Raw genomic sequence first — 16,118 nt, forward strand, 5'->3', positions numbered from 1 at the left:
CCCTGGAGGGATCCCAAAGCCGTGGAGCTGAGGTGCACGGGGTAGTGATGGGCTTGGCAGGGTGAGGGGAGGGCTGGGACTCTAGGAGCTTCAAGGTCTTTTCCAGCCACAGTGCTTCTGTGATTCCAAGATTGAAGTCTTGGGCTGCCCCAACTGGGAAACCCTCATTGTGCCTGGGAATCTGCCTATTTGTGTGTCCCCACAGCAGCCTCAACATGCTCTTCCTAGAGTTTAACTTGGCATGATTTTTGGTGGGGATTCGAAATGTGGAAGCACTGTAGCCTGAGAAGGGATTGTTGCATAAACAGCTCAGTCCCATGGCTATGAGAGAGCTCTCCAGACTACAGAAAAATCTGCTGTAACAGTTCTGACACATCCTTGTCACATCAAACACTGAACATGCCCTTCTATGTGGATTTCATCCATGGCTGCCAGAAGCACCCAGGACCCCACAGGGCCAGTGCTGTGTGATGTTTTCATTAATGCTCTGTGAAACAAGCACAGGCCTGTTACGTTTGCAGTGTGGAAGAATTGTAGTGTCTTGTCTAAAGAGGGTGGGAGAGGCCCAAGAACAGGCTACAGCGGTCACTGCAAGGGGGAAAGAACAAATCCATCCTTTGTTTCCATACTGAGGAAGGCACACTGTTCTGGTCTTAAACTGCAGGAAGGAAAAATGTTGCAGCAGTGAGAAAGTGGCAGCAGATGACCTGGAGAGCCAGAAGTCTGTTCCTGGAGTGCCAGTGAGTGTTGATGTTCTGTGTGGAAGCCCTATTTTCTGTGTTTCTCTGAAAACTTACTTGCTGTAACCGCTGTGCCCCTATAAAAGCCTGAGCTGAGACACAGCGTGTTCCTGCTTAGCAGTGTGCTCTGATCTGAGCTGTGGGAGTGAGCCAATGCCAGTTTGATCTTAGAGCCATTGTGCCCTCTCCAGGGACCTGTCTCAGAGCCCAGATGGTCCACACTCACATACCCTGGATCCAGGTTTGGCCTGGCTCTGGATGTTGGGCTCCAGGGCACGTGGCTCACTCTGACATTGCTCTGGCCCTTTCCCTCCCTCACTGCTGCTGCTGAGCCCAGGGATGGGCAGCATGATGCACTCCCTTCTTGCCTGCACAGCTGCTGTTGAAGCTTCCATGTGTGCAATTCTGCTCCCTCTTCTTCCTTGTGAACAGGCTGTCATCTCTGCATCACACTACCTCACTTCTCTCTGGCCTTGTGCACTCTGAGCCAGCAAGGCTTCTACCCAAGAGAGGTGTTCTCTGTTTCTGAAGGCAGCTGCCAACTCCTTGTGTCCCTCCCAGAGCATCCCTGGCACTTGTGCCCAAACCTCAGGAGTGTGTGTGGGAGGCATGAGGTGAGCACCTGCTGCTCTTGGTGATGGGAAGCATGGTGGGCACACAGTTCTGATGTGAGGATGGCTCTGATGAGTCCTTGGTGACAAAAAGCACAGGTCAAACTGTTTTCACACAGCTCTATGGGCAAAAGGCAGGCTCAGATGCAGGACTCAGCCATGTGTTGTTACTTCTCTTCTGTTTCTTTGCACTCTTTGGATTCCTTTCCAGCTTCCTGCCAGGCATTTTCAGGTGAGCAGGGTCAGCTTTTTGGAGGGGTTGTGGGCACACAGGGAAGCCCACCTCTGGGACCCCATAGAGATATTTAAACAGGGTAAGATAGGAGTTTTCACTCCAAAGAACACATTGAATCAGGAGGAGAAGGTTTTGTCACGCTGAATTACACCCATCAGGGTTAGGGGGAGGAGCCTGCAGGAATGAGCTGTGTCTTGCAAAGATAGTAAAGGGCTAAAATGGTTTTTGGTACTGGTATTACTTCAGGCTTGGTCCTAAAAGCAAAGCTGAGACTTGACAGCTTATTACCTGCCCAGCCACAGACCTCTGTGCCCTCACTGGGGAAGTCACAGAGTAAAAATGAGTCTCCTTCAGCTGAAAAGTAGAAGAGACTGTCCAAGGAGAGAGCTGTGTGTCTGGGCCATGAGATGAGGGGATGCTCTGAGTGCTGGGGTTGATAGACTCTAGAGGGGGATTAAGGATAGAAGTGAGAGACCAGGAGGGACCATGAAATAATCCTTTGTGCTGTGTGACTCAGTCTCACATCCTGTGGCTGAGAGGGGGAAAGGGATACAAGCTGACCCTAGAAACAGTCTTGTGCCAGGAAATTTGAAAGGGAGATTCCAGAGAAAGAGGAAGTTAATAGAAAAAGCCTGAAAACTTTAAATAGTGTTGTAAAAGTCTTTTGAGTCAGCAGAGAGAGTCCAAGAAGCTCTGAGGGACTCACGGGAGATGACCAGAGCCAGCTCTGCAGAGGGAACTGGCCAGGGAGAAATAGAAACTCTTGGTGATTCCAAAGGAGATTTAATGTGCAGTGAAAGGGACAGCAAAGCCAGTGAGCTGAGGTGGGTAAATACAGGGAAGGTGAGGAGGAAAAGGCTGCAACTGCAAAGCCAAATTCACTCATGGGAAGCAGAAGCAGTTTAGATGAGGTGTCTGCACTGAGAGGCTCTGCCTCAGCCCTGAGCCTTCAGGGCAGAGAAAGAGGAGCTGTTAGAGATGGGAGCATCCAAAAAGGATACTCTGGGGAAAATTTGTAAGAAGTGCTGTTATTCAGTGATTCCAGCCTGAATGGTTGAGCTGAGCAGGCCAGAAGGGTTTCAGAGTGAGGCAGTTAATCACATACCAAAACCCCACAACCACTGAAACCACCTCCAGTCCTGGAGGGGAACAAGTGAATCTGCTTCTTGGCCTGGGTAAGACAGCAGCAGCTGCTGCCTGCCTGGGCTGCTCGTGTTTGTACAGCCTTGTAGAATTTTTGATTGCCAAATGACACTGGTTAGTGACACCTTTTAAAACAGGACTCTGAAACACCTCTCATTCAGTCACTTGCAAAGACAGAGTCAACTTCAGAGGGAAGATCCCACCTTGTCCCTGGCTGGCTCCTGCAGCGTGCTGGATGCCTGGGAGGACTGAAACCCATGCCAGTGGTGCTTGGTTGTTACCTGCCCTGCCTGGGTCTGAGACCTGCGTGAAAAACTCACAGCTTTCATGTGGCATTCCAATTTCCCATCTATTTGTGTGCCCAGCTGCTTTCTGTCCATAGGCCCTTGTACCAGCACCATCCACTGCACCTCTTTTCCAGCCCTGCTGCTGACTGATGCATTCTCACAGATCAGCCTTTTGCTTTCCTGTCCCTCCAGCTCAGGCTCTTTGCCTCTGACTCTTTTTGTGCCATTTAACTGCAGTGTCTTGTCACACTCTTGTGATTTGTCACGTGGGTCTGTCCCTGCCCCAGACCTCTCCAGCTCCAGCCTCCTGGACAGGAATGGCTGTCTCTGTTATCCCTTGTCCCCAACAGCATGATGACACAGTCTGTGCTGCTGAATCAAATCCCTCCTCCATTGCTGCAGTCCTCAAGGTCATTATTAACTCTGTGTGATATCCTGGCCTCTTCTAGGCTGATGACAGTGTCTTGGCTTCCCTCATCAGCAAATTTCCTTTGCATCCTCCTGCATTTTGTGCAAAGATCATGAATGCAAATGTTAAGCACAATAACTTTTGAGGCTAAAACTCTGGTAAGCCCCCTTCAGTTAAACTCATCCTCTTTCACCTGAAGCAGTTGCCCCTCTCAAGCAGCTCTTTACCCCATTTACATTTCACATGCCAGTCACACCTTCTCTGGCTCAGCCAATAACTTACTACGTAGCACCGTTTCAAAAGTCTCCCTGAAGCCCAGGTGACCCACTGCATCTCCTTCATCACAAATGCCTGTGATCTTACAGAAGAGGCAGTTTGGTCAGTGCTGGTGTGTGTCAGGATTGGTGCTGCATGACGTGCAGCCAGTGTGTTGGACCTTGGGCAGTGTCTGGGGCTCTGGAGAGGGGAGTTCAGTGGGAAGCATCTGTCTGCAAAATACAACGTGATTTACATTCATCAGGGTTGGAGAAGAGTTAGTTTGGGCTTTGGCAGAGTTAGCTGGTGGAGCAATGTGATAGCAGATGATATTCACTCAGGAGTCAAATGACTCCCAGGGGGTTGGACTGAGGGGGTCTCTAGAGGTGCCCTCCAAGCCCCACCATTCTGGGGTTCTGTGAAACACTATTTTTTCAGGTCTAATGAGCTACAACTACTTGAGGAACTACTTGAGCTCTGCAAGTTGAGATGATTATTTTTAGCCTGTTTGCATGGAAATGGGGCTGATGCAATCTGCTGTCTGGATGCAGGAGGTAATGCTGGTCAGTTTCTGCAAACTCAAAACTGAAATCCCTCCTTGCAATCAGACAGCTTCTTTCTAGAGGCCCAACGATGTGTTCACGTGGGCAGGCACAGATCTCCGCAGAGACAGGAGCTGAGAGCCACTGGCTCTGCACGTGCCACAGCAGAGCTGTAGGCCAGTACACCTGGGAGGCCAGAGTCCACAGCCCCTTGCAAAAACAACACCATCCCTGGTGAGAATTAGCCCCAGGGTTTGGCCCTAGGGTTAGCAGCTCTGCTGTGAGACAGGCTGGGAGAGTTGGGGGTGTTCAGCCTGCAGAAGAGAGCAGCATCCAGTCCCTAAAGGGCCAACAAGAAACATGAGGAGGGACATTGTACAAGGGCCTGGAGTGACAGGACAAGGGGTGATGGCTCCAAATGGACAGAGGGGAGATTCAGATGAGATTGGAGGAAGAAGTTCTTCACTGTGAGGATGGTGAGGCCCTGGCACAGGTTGCCCAGAGAGGCTGTGGCTGCCCCATCCCTGGCAGTGCCCAAGGGCAGGTTGGATGGGGCTGGGAGCAACCTGGGCTGGTGGAAAATGTCCCTGCCCATGGCAGTGGGGTGGAATGAGATGAGCTTTAAGGTCCTTTCCCACCCAAACTATACTGTGCTTCTATGGTGAGGAGAGGGCTGCAGCTGCAAGTCAGGAGGCAGGATGGGGCATGGCGGGAGGTCAGCACTGTGTGTCCACCAAGGGGAAGGCTGTGGGTGCCATTTGGGAGAGCTCAGGCAGAGCTAAGCTGGGCTCATGGTGTGGCAAGAAGGTGTCAGTGGGCTGGAGAGTGGGCATCTAACCTGGGTGTTTCATTGTCCTCATGCTCTGAATCCTGCTGAGTACAGAAGCAGGGTACTTCTTTCATGTAAATGCTTGCTTGGCTCACAGGGCATTTCTTCTCCTCACTTTTGTTGAAAGAAATGTGTGTGCTTGCCTTAAGGAACAAGGGAGGCTTGAGGCTGGGGGCTTGGGGCCAACATGAGGAGCCTGGAGCATGACAGAAGATGAGGCTGCAGCCATCTCTGGGTGAAACACGGTGCTGGGCTGGCCTGAGCTGAGGGTGATCAGCTCAGTGCCCCTGTGGTTTGGGAGAGCTGTGCTGGGTGGCTGCAGAGTACACCTACAGCCAAACCACCCCCCTGCTGTTGGGCTTCAGGGGTGTGCAGCAGCCTCCTGCATGAGGAGTGATGAGTCTTGCTCTTGCCACTCTATTTCAGTCCAGTGTAGAAGTCACTCAAGCTGGGAGAAGGTCCATCCCTGACCTGGGCTGTGGGTGTTTGTGCAGGGTGTAGCACAGGATCTTCTGAGGGGGAAGGGCCATTCAGGACTTGGAATTGGAAAGGTATCAGTGAGGCCTGGTTTAGGGGCTCTACTCTGAATGCTGAGCTGCTCTCATCAAGCAGCATGTGCAAGAGTCAGTGAGAGCTGCTGGCAGGGTGGGACTGAGGGCTCCTCTGGGTGCTCCTTGTAACCTCCAGCCACGAGACTGCTTCCTTGTAACCTCCAGCATAATTTTTATCAATGAGTGTCCCTTCCTGGATGGATGTTGCATAACTCACCCTGCAGCCTTTTCTGCCCTTGTATGGGATGTTGGTGGTGGCAGTTCCTTTCATTTCTTGCAGCCTGTGGTTTCCCTCTGTCTTACTCTGGTGTATGGTGAAGGCAGAAGGGCTGCTGTGATGCCTGTAGTGCTGCACAGCACAAGCCCCCACGAGCCTGGCAGCCTCTCCTAAGAGAGCTGCAGAGCATCCCTCTGCCCTGACTCAGGGTCAGCAATACAGCTGGCTTCTGGCAGGTAGCAGGATTGTGTCCTCAGGGTAAACTCTCTGCAGAGCTGGGGAAGCTTTGCTGAGGTTGGCTTGGGCACTGGACATGCTGCTGTCCTTGGCAGTGTCAGGTTAGTGGCTGGACTTGATGATCTTTTCCAACCAATTCCAACCACTTCCCAAAACAATTCCATGGTTTCCTTACAATGACAGATGGCCCCTGGTTTTCAGTCTAAATGAGTCCTGTGACATCACTTGGCTGCCCTGTCTGGACACAGGTCTGTCCTGTCGCTCTTTTCTCACTCTTCTATCACTCATTTCTTGAAATGTGAGGCTCAAAGGGGCAACTTCCTCACCATCAGCAGCCACCCCAGTGCTGAGCAGAGCTGGGGCTCTATGTGCTGTCCCCCCTGTTTCTGGCTGCTCTCAGTGCAGCTCTTCACCTCTCCTGTCCCTCTGCCTCCCCCCTGCCCTCCCAGGTCAGCAGTGGTGCTCCCTGTGCTCACAGACCTTGGGGGCAATGTGTCTGTTGGACTGTAATTCCCTTGTTTTCTTAAGGAGACTCGTGCAAGGCTGTGCCAAAAGCATCTGATAATGCAAGAGTAGTGTTTCCTTATCACTGGCTTCCTCCTACCTCCCCAAGTCCATGTCAGTTTGTCCTGCCACTCACCAGTCATCCAGAGATGGCCACAGCCTATCTCTGGAGGAAGTTAGGAGAATCTCTGGGGCCTTATCTTCCTCTCCCTCACTTGTTCTCTGTCCCCTTTTCTCACCTATGTGCACTACATTTTCATTGTGCTGAGTGCTTGACCATAACCTCATTTGCTTATGCAAAGACAAGCCAAAAAGAGGTGGCACCTGTTGCTTCCCTTCCTAATTAATGGGCTTTACTTCATTTTGGTTTCAAGTTTGCAAGGCTGGGGTTGGTCTCCTGTGTTGTTGTGTTGTCATTTCTCCCCCTGCTTTGATCAAGCTTACACAAGTATTCCATGGCAGGAGGAATATAACTTGAATTTCTTCACTCTCCCTTTACATCACTTCCTTACAGTTAATTCCTGAAACACACTTCAGCACAAACTATTTTTTGCTGAGCTGCAGTTTTGTGCAACTCACTTGAATATCTTTGATTCCAGTTAGAATGGAAAGTATCTAATCAGCATCCAGTAAGAAGTCCCATCCGCCTCCTGTCTAAATGCAGAACTGAAAGCTCAGCCAACCACTCCTGCAGCACAGAGGAAATGTTTTAGTCATTTCCATCAGAAACAGCCTTTGCCAGGGAGAGATTTCCTGCAGTTCCTCCCAGAACCTGCCCTGTGGTACCTGCCAAAGCCAGTGCCCACAAATCATCCTGCTTCTCCTTGTCACTGAGGTGATTTTGGTTTCTGCTCTCTGCTGGGGGCAGGATATTCCTTACCACCACCTTGGCTGTTGTTTCCCATTGCTACTTGCCCTCCTGTCCCTCCCTCTTCTCTCTGCTTGGGCAGGCAAAGGGGCTCCCACCACTCAGCACTGCTATTGCCCAGTCCTGGCTGTGGGCCCCGTGGCTCAGATCTCCTGCCCAAACCCAGCTCAGCTCTGGCTCAGGGCTGCTCTCCTCAAGACTATCCCTCACAGAATCCAGGACCACCTAGAGTAGGGCACACAGGAGCTCATCCAGCTGGGTTGGAATGTCTCCAGAGGAGACTCCGCAGCCCATCTCGGCAGCCCCTGCCAGGTCATTGGTCCTCTGAGGCATTGAGCTTTTCCCTCTGCTTTTGTTTCTGCAGTGCCATTTGACAAGCAGGAGCATTATCAGCAGGTTTTACCTCTGCTCCAAGCCCTTTCACAAGTGCCCCACAGATGAAGACCCTGGTCACCATTGAATTATGAAGGATTTGCTCCTTTGTGGTCGCAGGAACAGAGGGGCTTGAACAGAAACCTCTGAGCCACAGGCATCTGGAGGAGGGAGCTGGGGAGTCCTTCCTGTTGGTTCAACCACCCTGAGGCACATCAGCTGCCCAGCTCCTCCTGAGGGTCTCCAGTGGGATGATTTACTCCCATTCTCCCCTCTGCCCTGTCTTTTCTAAAAACAACTGTGACTCCTTCTCCTACTGCTGCACCTTCCCTCCAACAAGGGCTGTCTCAGAGGGGAGTCCTTCACACAGGGACCTGCTGTCAGGGGAGGATTCCTGGGCTAAAGGCTGTTGCAGTCCCTGTGGGGTTTATCCCTGAGCATCACATCCCCTGTGGTGAGGATAGCCACAGCCCTTGCTCAGCACCTCAGCTGATTGAGTCTTTCCTTGAGTCAGGCTGGCAGGAGTTAGTCATGCCCAGGGCAGGGCCAGGAGGCAGGCAGGGAGGGCCTGGGGGGTTGCATTGCAGCTGGGAGCAGGGCAGCAAACCTTTAGTGGTACCACAGGGCAGGAAAAACTGAGAATACAAATAGGAGGAAGTGGCACATTTGGCAACTCTTTCTCCATGGGTGTGCACCGGCAGGAGTGTTTGGGAATGACCCTCTGGGACTGCAAATGCTGCCCCTTTTCAGTCACACCATGATCTCCTGGAGGTTTCAGCTGTGAGGCTGCAATAAGCTGATCTCAGTGGGCACCTGCAGAATCCTCTCCTCCCTCCAGCTCCTGCTCTCAATGCCCAGTCTCCTGACACTGATGTATTTGCTATTTTTGAGGCTAAGCCAGTAGAGAGATCTTAAATGGGATGAAATTATCCTGTTTGGGAAGAAGTAGGCAAGTGATAATTGCAACAGCTTGACTGTCAAGAGGCTGCAGACTGCAGCCAAAACTTGAAATCCTTAGTGAGGTGTAAATCCCTCTTTCAGTTCACCCTGGGGCCAGGGTGGGTGGCAGACCAGGCTACAGCCTGAGCCCAGTGCTCAGCCCAGCAGTGAGGTAACAGTCCAGCCCCATCAGCTCATCAGTCCTCTGTGCCTCTGCAACGTGTCCAGCCCAGGAATACTGCTCTGCCAGCACAAAGGGTGAGACATCCATTATGGAGCTGACCCTGCATCCCTGCAGTGGAGCAGGGTGGGAAGTATTTGTGGCAAACCTGGGGCCATGTTGTCCTTTGCCCTCTGGCAGAGGCTCTGCCAGCACTGGGGGTGTCTGTGCCGTGGCAGCTGGGCTGGGATGGTGTTGGCACAGCAGCTCAGCAGCACCTCGCTCAGGGCTGCTGCTGGGGCTCTGCTGGGGCTGTGCTGCTGTTGCTTCCCAGCTGCCTGCTTGGGGTGGCCTTCAGGGTTCTGGCCACTGAGCTTCATGCCCCAGCCTGGCTCCTGCCTGTGGGGCCGTTGCAGCAGCAGCAGCAGCAGGGTCAGTATCATAGGGGTTTGGGCTCTGGACAGTCCTCCAAGGGTAATGTGAAAGTCACAGCCCCCTGGCCACCACTTCCCCTGCTGTGGTTTTGTCTCTTCCTCTCAGAGAAACAGGGTCATCCTGGCAGAATTTCCCTGGTATGATGCGCTCATTTTCTTTCCTTGAAACCCCGTTGCCCGCCCAGGGGCTGGGTATAAAAGTGGTGCATGGGCACAGGGGCTGAGCATCTTGCAGAGGAGAGCCCAGAGCCCAGCACAGCCCCAGCACAGCCCTGCTCACCAGCCCTCGGCCCCACAGCACCATGAAGGTCTTGGCAGCCGCCTTGGTCGCTCTCCTGCTCGTGGCCTCCTGCTCCCCATCCGAGGCTCATCTTGGTGAGTCTGACATCACCTCGTCCCTCCTGGGGCTGGGTGGTGCTGGGGCAGCTCTCCAGCTGTCAGTGGGGGACCTTTGTGGCTATGGGGAGGGTGTGAGCAGGAGCTGGGGCCAGGGGGCTCCTGGGGGGAAGCAGGAGATGGGCAGTGCCTGGGGAAGCCCAGGGGCTGGTGTGGCCAGAGCCTGTGCTGTAGCCTCTGCTCTCTGCCCTCACAGACGGCGTTCCCACCAGCTGCTGCTTCACCTACCAGCAACGCCCCATCCCCCGGAGCCTCATCAGCTCTGCCTACACCACCAGCAGCAACTGTGCCAAGCCAGGAGTGATGTGAGTACCCACTGTGGCCAGGGACCGGGAGGGGAGGCTGGGGCAGTGTCCCAGGGTGGCTGGCAGTGGAGTGGGACGTGGCTGGGGACACCTGGGTGCCGCCAGCAGGACCCAGAGAACCAAAGTGTATTTTCTCCCTGCAGCCTGGTCACCAAAAGGAAGAAGAAGGAGCTGTGTGCAGACCCCCAGGCACCCTGGGTGCAGGCACACCTGAAGCACTTTGAGACCCCAAAGAACTGACTCATCCCACTCCCCCACCATGCCTGCTGCTGCCCTGGCAGGGCTGGCTTCCAGCCCCTGGCACGCTGGGCAGTGCTGCATCTGCAGCCCTCTTCATCTGGAACATTTCTTCTATTTAACTTATTTAAGTGAAACTAAATATATTTTGCTAAGAAAAGGGAAAATGTAAAAATAATCTATATGTGAATAATTTAAACTAAACATAATTTAAACGATGCCAATGTGCCTGTGAAGGAGAAGTTCTGATGACTAAATAAAGTGTTTGTGCTGTCAGCCCCTTGGAGTGTCTCTCAAGTCCCTGCTGGAGCCCTGAGTGGTGGAAGGGACCCACAAGTCCATTCTGTCTCCTCTAGATAAGGCACAGGGACCTGTCAAAGGTACCCAAAACTCTGAAACTTGAGTCTCATATAGGCAGAGGGTGCAAACTGAGAGGAGAAGTTGGGGTCCAGACCTATACAGTGTTCTCAGGGGTTGGATATGAATCTGGATGTGTAGACTAACAGGTTGTGGTCCCAGCACACCGTCCTTTGGTGTAAACAATTCCATTCCCCTGTAGTCAATATTGTGGGGGAGCTGCCACCTGGAAGAGTTTCGGTCCTCAGCATGTTTTGTACTGGAAGTGGAGTGGTATGATCATAAAGTGTTTGATTATGACTGTCCCACCTGCTTTAGTAAGATGTGAACTCCAGTGCTGTAAGGTTGTAGCACTGGGTAGCATCCTTAGCTACCCCTCAACACCCCATTCATTCCTCCAGCCAAGCCATCAGTGTGGGGATGATGGGCAATGTGGAATATCCAGCCCTTCACCCCAGTCTTGCACATTGTGTCCACTGCAGTGTGTTCCCTGGGAGTCTGTGCTTGGTGAGGAGCGTCACTGTGATGAATAAGCTGTGCCAGTGCTTCAGGTGTGTGCTGTCAGTCAGCGTGTTGGATGGGTTTAGCAACCAGCAGTCCTGACACAGTGTCCACAGCAGCGACTGTGTGTTGCCTCCCCCGTCACAGGGGCCTGTGGAATCAGGCTGCTGGGTGCTGAAGGCCACTGAGCCTGGCCTGTACAACACCCCTAAATGCAGCTGTGTACCAACAGCTCTGTGCAGGTGCTTCATAACCCTGTCACAGCAGTTTGGCCACGAGCTGTGTCCCCTGTGCAGCGTGAGCTGAGCCGTGCCCACGGGGCTGCGGGTGCCTTTGGAGCTCCAGCACCCACCTGGCAGGGGGCACAGTGCCCACAGCACCCACCTTCCTTCCTTGTGCTGAGCCATTTTGGCTGGGCTGAGATGTGCCTTTGTACACATTGCCCAACGTGTTTGCCCCACGGAGCGTATTTTTGTCCTTGCGCCCCGTCACCTGCCGCCATCCCCACAGGTTCTGTCCTGGGATCATCGCTTCTCCTCCAGAGGAACGGGTACCCTGGGGATGGGCTGGGGCACAGCAGTTTGCAGGCACAGAGGCTCGTTGCTGCTCTGCGCCCGTAGCCCCGCAGCCGCGTTCCCAGCCAGGCTCTGCAGAGGGCGCGGCCGCCCCGCCGGGCGCAGCGCGGAGCTTCTCCAGGGCTGCCGCAGCCCGGCCGGCTCTGGGGCTGCTTCCCGGGACGGGCAGGCTGGACTCTGCCTCAGCCAAACGCTCCTGCTGTTGTGTGACCCCATCCATCCTGCTGCTGGGACACCGGCTGCCACAGGGTGGTCCCGCATGTGTTTGCTCCTCACCCAGGTGTGCAGATCCAAACTGCAGCCCCAGTGTCCCTCGAGGTGTTTGCTCCCAGGGAGCTCACACACAGTGGTGACCTGGACCCTGTCTGCTGAGGGCTGTCTTGATGCTCTTAAAGCCATTCTGGACATTTGCTGAAGTCAAGCCATCTCGACACCGTCTATGCTGGGATTTAGGTGGCATCTGAGTATCTGACTCTTACAAAGCAATTTGCAGTTCCCTCCAGCAGCCCCCAACTCTACAGATACCCAGGAATGAGGATGGGGCTGCTGTATCCAACCTTGCATCACCCCCTGGAGCCCAGGCCTTCCTTTCACAGGAGCATCTGTAAGTCCCAGCTCTGCTGTGAGCTCAGCAGCTTGCCCTTGCCTTGTGATGGAGGGTCCCTTAGTTGCTTCAACTCCTGCCCCAATGGGCATTGTGGGGTTCCCTGGGGGAGTGGGGCCAAAGAGGTCAAACTCTCATTTTATTCCTGAACCCAGCTGAAGCTGATCTGAGCTTTGCAAATTTCAGCTGGAATCAAATCAGCAGCCACAGACAGTGTAACACATGCAGGGGATGCATGAAGAGAAGAGAAAGAAGAGGCCTTGAGTCTGGGTTGAGCGGTAGAGAGCAGTGGGACGAGACGGTGACAATGGTCTGGGTGACGGTGACCATGGGCCGAGAGTTCCCTCATCCTAGAGCTCAACACGTTCTTTTGTGGTTGAAACGATGTCAACCAAGTGCTCCTTGGCTGTTGAGTCTTGCCCTCCCTTTGCTGGAGGATTTCAGCTTTGAAGGAGGATTGCATATTTGGATTTCTTGGCTTGAGCCGCTTGTCTGAGCGCTCCACAACCCACGTTGATCCAAATGACCTGGTTAGGCAGGCTAGTAGTGGGTCTATTCTAACTCACAGTTGCAGCTGGAAGAGGATGTGCAATTAATATCTTGGAAAAGGCAGGAAGGAGAGCAGCAAAGTGAGGACTATGGGCTGAGAACTGCTACGTAATAACTCTGGGGAAGCTTGTGCGAGGGAGGATACTACAGGGCAGCTGCCTGGTCCTTCAGAAACAGCTTTAAGGGAGTAAGTTCAGAGAGAGGCCAGGAATCTGGCAAAATGGAAATCTCTGCAATTATCTCCAGAATAAGGAGGAGGGCCCAGACAGCGGAAACAGCACTAAATCATCAGAGAGAGGGTGAGTGCACGGGCAAACGCAGCTCGGCCCGCCGGCATGGCTGAGCCCTGCCCAGGGGGCTCCAGGGAAGGGGAAGGTGGTCTCGGTGGTCTCTGTGGTCTGGGGGAGGTGTGACCACTGAGGTGGCTGCTTGGCTACTTTCCTGTTGTGCTGTGGTGTTGGGTGAGGAGTGTAGCTGATGTCCATCCTGCCAGCAGGACTGATTGCTCAGCCCAGGGTGGGCTGGAGGCCTGGGCAAAGGGCTTTTGGATCAACTCCCATCTTTTCAGAAGTGTGATGATGGGCTTTTGTCTTTCAGCTCTTCAAACACCGGCTGAAGAAACCTCACCTCTGGATTATCTCGGAGAACAAGTGAACTGAGAGCTCACATGGGTTCAGCTCAGGTCCATGGAAGAAAGATCCACCAGGGATTATCACACTGAAAGGCTCAGCTCTGGCTCTGGAGGTCTCTGAAGTGCAAACTGCTGGGGAAGGGTCTGAGGATGTCACCCTGCATGGGTCCTGTGTGGCTGCTCCTCACCACTGTCCATGGCAATGCAAAGGGACACATGGTGCCACAGGGCACTCCCCCACCATCCAGCCCAGGGACAAGCAACCAACCTCCTTGTGCAGCCAGGGAAAAGGCAGGTGCAAAGGCACACGGCTCATCCCTGAGTGCAGGAAGGCATTTGCTGCTCTTTCACGTTGGTCAGCAGGGAGCACGACTCACCTGGGACAATTATAACCTGTGTGCTGCCAAAGAGCAGCCTTCAGCACCTTGGGCTGAAGACCATGCATTTACAGACTGCCCAGCCCTGGGAGAAGTCTTCAAAGGACCAACTCAGAGTTAAAAATGATCCTGATGTGTTGAAGAAGTGATTGAATAACTGCCTCCTCCTGCACCTCGTTAAGGCAAATGCTGTAGAAGGAAACTCAGGCAAGCAGCTGCAGTCAGGCTGCTTGTGCTGGCAAGGTGGGGCTGGAGGAGCACTGTGGGGCTGGAGGAGCACTGTGGGGCTGGAGGAGCACTGTGGGGCTGGAGGAGCACTGTGGGGCTGGAGGAGCACTGTGGGGCTGGAGGAGCACTGTGGGGATTAGAGGCACCTGGTCTGATTGGCAAAGGGTGGACAAGTGCTTTGCTGGTAGGAGTAGGACTTGATGGTGGAGACAGCAGCAATGAACTACCAGTGTTGGAGGAGACTTCTGTGCCCAAAGCCCTAGGAGAGGCTTTCCAGGTTTGTCCTCTCCCTGCTTTTGAAGGTTGGTCTCTTGCAGCCCACTGACTCGCCTCTGCTCTCTGTTGGCTCTGTCCTGCCCTGAGGTGGGAAGGTCACTCCTTGGTGTCCCAGCCAGGTGATCATCACCAGGTCTGGTCTGCAATCAGTGAGCCTCTGGCTGGCATGGTGGGGTCCTGGAGGAGGATGGTCTGAGGGTCACCATGGGGTGTTGGGGGTAGACAGCACAGCTTAATGTGTCTTGCCTCTGAGACAAAGATTAGTAGAGCTGGGTGGCAGAGACCTCAGGAGGTCCCTAATCCAGCCTTGGTGCGTTATTGGCAGCATGAGATCAGCCTAATGCCAGGACCTGGTTGGGTGCTCAGTGGCTGTGGGCAGCAGGAGCTGGGACAGGAGGAAGAGTAAGCACACTGCAGCTCCTCTCTCCTACGGTCCCCATGGGCTGTGGAGGGGCCTGACTCCTTCCTGGGCTGTTGTCAGCAGCCAAATCCAGTGCTGGGGACATGAGGGGGTGTCTGAATCTGTCTCCAAGGTGGGACAGTGGCTGCGCTCCATGTGCTTGCTCCCTGCAAGCTGTGCTTCACTGCTGGGTGGATGGAGCTCAGGGCTTCACCTCAAGCCTCCCAGAGCACACTGGCAGCTCACCCCCAGTTCCTGAAGTGTTGCCCATCCGTGGGGGTCCTTGCTGTGCCCCGTTGCCCCCTGCCAGGCGTGCAGATGCACACGCAGCCCTGGACGCTCGGGCTGATGCCAGAGCTTCGATGTTTCTTGGCCCCTGCTCTCAGCCATCTCACCAGGTATGTAACTATCCCAGCTATTTCCTGCTGTACTGCAAGAAAAAAAAAGCAAGAAAATTAAATAGTAGAACTCTTGCCCCTGTTTGATATAAATACCCAGGGCAGCTGCCCAGCCCCTGGCTGGCCAGGCAGCATTGCAGACGGATTGCGTCTGGCGGCAGCGCAGCCAGCACCCCTGTGCCCTGCTTGTTCCCTTTGGCAAGGGGAGCAGAAGGGGCTGCCATGGCCCAGACCCAGCTCCCATCACATCCCATGCAGTGATTTATTGTCTGCTTTCCTCCCCCTGACAATCACATCCTGGGACAGTGCTCCTGCCCTGAGCTGGAGCTGCTGAGGGGAGCTGGCGGCTGGCTGGGCTCCGTGGCCTGAGGAGCTGCCCTGTCCCATTGCAGGGACTCAGGGCAGGGGGGAGCAGCCTCCTACCAGTCCTGGGAGCAAAGAGTGATGAGCCCCCCCTGCCAATGTATTCTCCTGGGGATTAGTTGATGTTTTCTGTCCCATGATGAGAGTGCCAGGGGTCTGGTGTCCCAGGAGCACACCCCATAACCCCAGATTTGCAGCCCCCTCGCTGCCCTGTGCTCAGGCTGCTGTGGCAGCTGCTTCCCAGCCCACAAACCTGCCCAAGCAGGGAAAAGCTCCCACCAAGGTACAGCTCTGAAAGGGTCTGTTGCTGCTGGAGGGGGGGTGTTGGGCCATGCAGGGGACCTTTGCTGCATGGGGGGCTGTGCTGGGCTGTTGGGCTGATGATCATGGGTGTGTGTAGCCCTAAACAGTGTCCTAAGGACCTAAAACTACCAGTGATGTCCAGCTCAGAGCAACGCTTCCACAGCAGATCCTCTGCTTCCCTCAGAGCAAAGTTGGTGGATGGATTTGCTGCCCCTGGCCTGTCCCTGGTTGCCCTCTGCACTCATGGCTGATGCTGTAGGGGAATGGTCATGGCAGTGGGACTGC

General features: G+C 54.1%; 1 protein-coding gene across 1 annotated transcript; it reads left to right on the top strand.

Annotated features, from left to right (window-relative positions):
* The first annotated feature begins 9,553 nt into the window (after positions 1 to 9,553).
* LOC104563713 (C-C motif chemokine 3) lies at positions 9,554 to 10,557 on the top strand. The gene is made up of 3 exons (XM_010210258.2): positions 9,554 to 9,708; positions 9,926 to 10,034; positions 10,178 to 10,557. Exons 1-3 carry the CDS (start codon positions 9,636 to 9,638, stop codon positions 10,272 to 10,274), a joined length of 279 nt encoding a protein of 92 aa, XP_010208560.1. The 5' UTR covers positions 9,554 to 9,635; the 3' UTR covers positions 10,275 to 10,557.
* Positions 10,558 to 16,118: the final 5,561 nt, after the last annotated feature.

The sequence above is a fragment of the Colius striatus genome, chromosome 20 (genome assembly GCF_028858725.1).
Source record: "Colius striatus isolate bColStr4 chromosome 20, bColStr4.1.hap1, whole genome shotgun sequence".
NCBI classification, from domain to species: domain Eukaryota; kingdom Metazoa; phylum Chordata; class Aves; order Coliiformes; family Coliidae; genus Colius; species Colius striatus.